The sequence below is a fragment of the Salvia splendens genome, chromosome 13 (assembly GCF_004379255.2).
Source record: "Salvia splendens isolate huo1 chromosome 13, SspV2, whole genome shotgun sequence".
In the NCBI taxonomy this organism is placed as follows: Eukaryota; Viridiplantae; Streptophyta; class Magnoliopsida; order Lamiales; family Lamiaceae; genus Salvia; species Salvia splendens.
Genome location: NC_056044.1, coordinates 6,786,796 through 6,794,084, shown reverse-complemented (window position 1 = coordinate 6,794,084; position 7,289 = coordinate 6,786,796). Strand labels below are relative to the sequence as shown.

At 35.4% G+C, this 7,289-nt stretch overlaps 2 protein-coding genes across 3 annotated transcripts; both read left to right on the top strand.

Annotated features, from left to right (window-relative positions):
- Positions 1 to 1,300: 1,300 nt before the first annotated feature.
- Positions 1,301 to 5,325, top strand: LOC121762676 (stomatin-like protein 2, mitochondrial). The gene is made up of 9 exons (XM_042158635.1): positions 1,301 to 1,669; positions 2,246 to 2,489; positions 2,597 to 2,746; positions 3,276 to 3,333; positions 3,444 to 3,536; positions 3,898 to 3,996; positions 4,211 to 4,302; positions 4,669 to 4,728; positions 4,824 to 5,325. The coding sequence occupies exons 1-9, from the start codon at positions 1,479 to 1,481 to the stop codon at positions 5,079 to 5,081; spliced, it is 1,245 nt and encodes a 414-aa protein (XP_042014569.1). The 5' UTR covers positions 1,301 to 1,478; the 3' UTR covers positions 5,082 to 5,325.
- A 956-nt stretch (positions 5,326 to 6,281) lies between these two features.
- Positions 6,282 to 7,237, top strand: LOC121761590 (UNC93-like protein 1). 2 transcript variants are annotated; one of them, XM_042157227.1, is made up of 3 exons: positions 6,282 to 6,456; positions 6,554 to 6,658; positions 6,759 to 7,237. In XM_042157227.1, the coding sequence occupies exons 2-3, from the start codon at positions 6,588 to 6,590 to the stop codon at positions 6,988 to 6,990; spliced, it is 303 nt and encodes a 100-aa protein (XP_042013161.1). In that variant the 5' UTR covers positions 6,282 to 6,456; positions 6,554 to 6,587; the 3' UTR covers positions 6,991 to 7,237. The 2 variants fall into 2 exon arrangements, with proteins under 2 accessions (XP_042013161.1, XP_042013160.1); XM_042157226.1 differs by having other exon boundaries at positions 6,282 to 6,658.
- Positions 7,238 to 7,289: the final 52 nt, after the last annotated feature.

Sequence of the window (7,289 nt, the reverse complement as noted above, 5' to 3'; positions counted from 1 at the left end):
GAGGTAGGAGGATAAAATTGATGACGTAAGGCGCGTCTTAGGGCGCACCTTAGGGCGTCCCACTGCTGATGCCCTTGTATCTTTAATTTTCTAATACTTTCTAGTGGTCTAGAACTCTTTTCACCAATACACATCTATGTTTTGGTTATGCTATCTAAATTTTACTTGTAAAAATGCTACTAGTACCTAATAATTACGTTATGAATTTCCATCGTAGGCAACGAAAAGCCGTTCACTGGGGTCAAAAGTTCAATTTGGCTTATTGTGTCTACTTCTAGAATTATACTAACACAGACATAATTATATAATTACTTACAACTAACATTCATTTTAATGTAACTGAGATGTTTCTTTTGGATACTCCCGGTTTATCATTTTTGGGTGTCCTATTTTAAGAGTCACGGTTAGAATATTCCATAATTTGTAATAGGCCTCACATTCCACTCACCTTTTTCCACTCACATTTTATTATAAAACTAATATATAAAATTAGGACCCACCTTCCACTATTTTTTTCACCAACTTTTCTTTACATTTCTTAAAACCCGTGCTGAACTCAACCAGGACTCCTAAAGTGAGACGGAGGGAGTATTAAGATTAATAAATTCTTGTTTAGTGGGGGTAATTAGACCATATATACAAAATGTTTTATAAATATTTTAAGTTAGTACAAAAAATTTTAAGTTTACAAAGATCATACAAAATGTTTAATTAGTATTTCATATTGATACATTCCGTCTAAATTAGTTTAACACCGTTAGTTTTCTTACTATTTTGTATTGTTTGTATGGATTAGGAAAAGTGACAGCTTCCAAGAACCAGTCTCACTATGTTTTACATATATCTCCATAGGCATTATTCGGGAAGCTGCAGCCACTGGCCGCGATGGTGGGAGACAATTTGGCGGTGTCATTCTAGAACCTCTCCGGTGGCTCAATTTGCTCTCTTGGTCAAAGCTTTCTCGTTGTGGTATGTTCCATAAACTTTAAAATTGGAATATTAAACCAAACTTTGAGATTTAATTGGCTTTTATCCCAATAAGTGAAGATGAAATAAAATATGCCAAAAATTAATTAGAAACCAATTGTGATAGTACATAGTAACTGATCGTTACATGTTAAACCAATTCATTTTCCAATGACTAGTACATGACTAATAATTTTAGTTGTTTATATAATCGACCATAAATAAATCATATTGTAAGTGTTGGAGAAAAAGTCAGTTCAACAGTAATTTAGTAGTTTCTGCTAAATAACACACTTTTATTATGACATTGATTTTTCATATATATAAACCAATTTTTCATTTTTCCTTAAAATTTCAAACAACCAATGTAGTTGGATCTTCGTTGCAGATTATGATAGTTTGATGATCTTTTTTCGGACAAGTCAATCTGGGTTTAACTAGGGCTTTTCACAATATACACTGCTTCTCAATTCCCCAAACCAATCCACACAGATTTCTCTCCGAATTTGAGGATGAGTATCGTCAAATCCAACTCTTTCAACAAACTCGCTGCCGCGAGATACCTCCTCGCCGCTCGATCGCCGCTCAATTGCCGCCGAATCTCCACCGCTCCTCCTCGCCTTCTCAACGACCCGACTGCTAACGCTTCGCCGTATTTCTCCACCATCCGCCACATTCGTCATTTGCGCGACCCGGACACTAGGTATTCTCGATAGCATTTTATGTATTCCTAGTAGATTTCCCCCTTTACATTTCCTTCTGTTTGAATTCGTTTTTTTTTTCTTTTCCTTCGATACGCATCTTCATCTATGTCATGGTAGCTGCTGTTAAATCAAGTTTAGTTATTTATCCGACATTTCCAATTTACTATGAGTCATCTACCAAGGGGCGGTGCGATTAAGTATTTTTTATCCCAGTCATTAGGATTTCTCCAATCCTACTCTTTCAAGGGATAAACCCCCCAAAATTACAAAGTTTCAATCCTGCTCTAATCTACTACGGATTATTACCAACAATGTTAGTTATTCACAAAACTACTACGGATTTACAATTATCTTCTAACTGTGATATATGTGGCAATTTGTATGAGAGTCAAAATTTTCGAAAAATAAGAATCTAGGTTTGGATAAATATTTGGAATGCTTGTTATTTAATGAAGAGTTTTTAGAATAAGGCTTATACAGAGTTCCTCCTATGACTAGATTTCCTGATTATTGGTATGATATTTGATAGTATTAATTAGAAACATGATAAAAGATTGTGCTGACTTGTGGTGAAGGTATGAGATTGCCCCGCCCATAAACTGGGGAGTCCGAATTGTGCCAGAGAAGAAGGCCTATGTTATTGAGAGGTTTGGGAAATATTTGAAGACTTTGACTCCTGGAATCCACTTGCTGGTTCCATTTGTCGACAGAATTGCTTATGTGCATTCACTGAAAGAAGAGGCAATTCCTATTCCCGACCAGTCTGCTATCACCAAGGATAATGTCAGCATTCTAATTGATGGAGTTCTCTATGTCAAGGCATGTAGGCTTATGTTGCTATGTCTTGTTATTTGACATGTGTATGGATTACTATGATTGAGTATATGGACTGTTAACATTGTTATTACCTTTTTTCTCATTTCCAGATAATGGACCCACAGTTGGCGTCATATGGGGTTGAGAATCCATTTTATGCTGTGATTCAGCTTGCACAGACTACCATGCGAAGTGAGCTAGGTAAGATCACTCTTGACAAGACCTTTGAGGAAAGGGACACTCTCAACGAGAAGATAGTGGTGAGTTATTGACATCTGGTTTTTATACTCTGATTCTTTTGTTTATTGGGAAAATCTTAGGCTTTCCTGCCTAGTGTGGTAGTTTATAATCTATGTTCTTTTAGTTCCTCTAGTGTATCATGCAGTATCTTTACTTGTGAAAATTACATTGAACAGTTGCGGATATGCTGAAAATTACATTGAACAGCTACTATGGACTCGTTTACATTGAACAGTTGAAAATTACATTGAACAGCTTCCATGAACTCATTATTTATTAACAGAAAATAAACTGAAGCGGTCTAATAGATTGATTGGTGGGTACATTATGTACCACATTTACTAAAAAATTGCCTTCATCAAGTTCTTATATCCATTCTGGGGCATCATAAAATATGTATCAGCGATTAGAAAACATATGCAGATATTTGTTAGTTGTTGGTGATTCATTCTGCATATTATGCATATCATCTAGAAGTCTAGAACTAGTGCTGATTAAGCTTGCACCTTATGCACATACTGGACTTACTGCTCTACATGTGTGGTGCAGATTTCCATCAATGAAGCTGCGAAAAGTTGGGGATTACAATGCCTTCGTTATGAAATAAGTGGGTAGATTTTATCAGAAGAAATATTTGTGTGCGCATTTGAAAAAAATCATTCAAGTTTCTGCTCCATCTAATTTATTTTCGGGGGTACTTTTTTTAAACCAAACTAGGGGATATATCTCCGCCGAGAGGAGTTAAGGCCGCCATGGAGATGCAAGCTGAAGCAGAGCGCAAGAGAAGAGCTCAAGTTTTAGAATCTGAAGGTATTTTGTTTTGAACTTAAACCAGCTCGTGTCTTACAATTGTTCTGTCTGCGAAAGCTATCTTGCTTCCACAATAAACACAAGTTTCGTTAATATGACTGGCAGCAAATTCTGACTAATACCATATTAATTAATTAATTGATTTGCAATTTTTCTCGAGCATCAGTGATTAGGCTAAATTCATTTATTGCAAAATATATTTCTGAAAAAAGTAAAGGTGTGTATTAACTCTTATCTGACCAATAATGAAAAAAATACATGCTGCTTGTGGTGTTAGCATGTACAATAGTATAGGAAATTTAAGATGGTGCATATTTATGCTTCTTTCCATTCACGAAATTAATTGTCTGATCTTAAATAGGAGAAAGACAGGCAAATATTAATATCGCAGATGGAAAGAAAACCTCTGTGATCCTTCAATCTGAAGCTGCAAAGATGGACCAAGTCAACAGAGCTCTAGGTCAGTTATCTCATTTGTGTTTACACTTTTATGCTGGTGATACAATTTCAATGGTTAATTGATATTTAATGCCTAAAAAGTTGAAGTTGGGAGTAAGCTTGCCTTTTGTATTCCTTTAAAGGGATTTTAGCCGTTTGATGCTTCAAGTTTTTATTTTTATATCAAAAATTGGGTTCTCCAATTATGCTTATCCCTTAAATTTTTGCTATATCAGGAGAAGCAGAAGCTATCCGTGCTAGAGCACAAGCAACTGCAGAAGGGATAGCTGTGGTATCAAAAGCCCTCAAGGAACATGGTGGTGTTGAGGTGAATCTCTTTTCTTTATTGATTATTACTCCCTCCGTCCCACTCAAGATGGCCACATTCTTGAGTGGCACGGGGTTTTAGGTGGAATAGTTGTTTGTGATAAAGTAGAATAGAAAAAGTGATTGAATATTTTAATGAGGAGAGAAGGATTTTATTCCATATATAGAAAGTGGACATCTTGAATGGGACAACTAAAAATGAAAGGTGGACATCCTGAATGGGACGGAGGGAGTATTATTTTTCTGTTTTTATTTATTTTTGTTTGGGGTATTTTGTAAGCACTACAAGTTTGAGACACACACTTACACACATCATCTGGCTCGTAAAGTATTGTGCAATGCATGATAAGACTGTAATGCACTGCAGGCAGCAAGTTTAAGAGTTGCCGAGCAATATATTCAGGCCTTCAGTCAGCTTGCAAAGAAGGTAAACTCAAAATATCTAGCTTAGAGCCACCTCATTTAGTGAAAACTTTGAAATTATTATTGGTCGAGTTCATTCTTTCGTTGTACTTCTTCTAGGGCACAACTATGTTACTACCCTCGAACCCTGCCCAACCTGCCAGCATGATGGCCCAAGCCTTTTCAATATACAAGAGCATGATTGTTGATCAGGCTGGCATCGAGAAAACTGAAAGTTCAGAATCCAAAGCTGAGACAGAAGATCCTAGTCCGTCTTTGGAGCTTGGTGAGGAGAGTTCCCCGGCAACTAAACCTGATGTAGAAAAGCGCACGAGTGCACCCATATTTTCTCTACAAAGCACGGAGAACAAGAAGTAAAAGTGAGGGCGTTGTAATTTTGTGGTTCCATGCCTGTCTGTCTGTTTCATTTTGAGATAGGTGAACTAATAGCTGTAGAGATAGAGAGTAAAAGTTGTGCTGCTCTATTTTTGTGTGAAGTTTATGTTGCATTCATTAATCCTGGCAAGCATTACGAGGCAGCACCAGAATTTTAGAAAATAATTGGCCATTTTTCAATCGGGATTAATCTGATCTTATACACACATATTTTCATCTTTGTGAATTTCTTTCTTGATTGGGAATCATATGGTTTTTTGTGCGTTCTTGCTCCCTAAAAGATATATGTAGTTGTTAGACTGTACATAAACTCCAATAAATATATTGTTAAATATAGTTTCTTGATCGAAATGATTTATTTTCTTCTCGTTAAATATATGAATAAATTATTCATTTATTTCGAAAGGATAAATTGTTCACTATTATTGCATCGCCATTTAGAGTAGCTGGATGGATCCACATTTGGAATCTTCTGCTTTTTATGCAGATATTAATTTTGTATTTTGTGATAAATTTCTACTCTGTTTCCTATCACGATATTGACAATTAATAGTGTAACATGGTACTATCATGGTCCAAAAAAGTCATTCTTGATCGACAATGATATTACTTAATGAAGACTTAATAAAGGCTTTTGTCATGGCCCCAGATAGTCACATTAATTTTCTTGAAAATGATATTCACACTTCTCAGAGGAGATTTGAATTAGTTTTATCATTACCCTTTTGTTGTTATATACTTATATTGCAAAACATTACAAGCGCATATTTACTTATCTTGTGTTGCATGTAATTTTGATCGAAAGCTGATTGGCACTTCCAAAATCATCCTCATATATATATATATATATATATATATATATATATATATATTTTCCTATATGGGTTTTGATCCATGCAAAACCATTCTTAATACAAAAATGCAGAACCAAGCATACAAAAGTCATTTTTAGGTCATTGTAAGCTTATTTTTACGTCATTATAGTAAGGATGACATGAAATGATCTTAACATGCCCTCAAACCCAAAGTTTATAATATGACCTAAAACTGCTTTACAATGACCCTCCGTGTTTTTGTTTAATTATTGACCATTGGATTGTCAAATCTCATGGTCAAGATTTAGTCTGGATTTTGTATTGAGATCAAGTTTTGTATTGATCATTTTCCTATATATATATATATATATATATATATATATAGGTTATAAACCATTTTCATATGTTTTAATTTCATATATTAATTGATGATAATACATGTAGTAAGATGATCAGATTTTGTTTTCCATGTGTTTGAAAATAAAAATCAGTATGGAGTATGGACCATTGATCTGAATATCTGACAGTCAATGGTTTTAAAGGTGGAGTAGTATTTTTATTGCGCATCAGTATTAGGTTTAATTATATACTACTTATCAAATAGGCTGTTGGATTTCAAGAATGGGAGTGATTTTGCAGTGCCTTTTGTGTTGTATTTCTGCTGGTTGATGCTATGTTTCAGAGCATGGTGTATTGGGTGATTGTATTTGGAGCACTGGCTGATGATACTGAGATTCTTAGCAGGTGGGATTTTCTTGAATACTAATATATATTTGGGCTGTGTTTCTTGATGATTTTGGGATCATCATGTCTTATTGTTGTTGGATTTTGTGTTTTTTTGTAGGTTCACGGGGTTCTACAAGGGCGTGCAGAGCGTAGGGGCGGCTGTGGCTTGGCAGATCGACTCACATAACGTGGCATTTGTGAACGAGCTGGCAGCTAACTGGGGGCTGATGACGATAAGTTATCCGTTGTTGGTTTTGTTGATCATGAAGGCTGTGAAAGACGATGATTATAGTGGTGATGTAGATGAAGGAAAATCGAAGGGAGGGACGGTTATCCCCGGGATACATTGATGTTTTTGTGTGTTGGGATTGAATATTTTGCATATAGGGTTATTGATTAAGAAAGGTACTTGTTCATTCTTAAGGAACACCGATGTGTTACTTGTTATGTAGTAGTAATTGTTTTATAGCTCCTACTGTAGTTAGTTTTCCTTGCTGTTGTTGTCTTTGTCAGATTTCTTGTCGTGTTACAGTCTCGTTGTCTCTTCTCTCCTATTAGTATTAACACCGTGTTTGATGATTTGATCTCCCTTTTATTTGCATCTGTTTCCATAGTTGTTTTAGTGTTTGCAGCTCACTGGATTTCATAA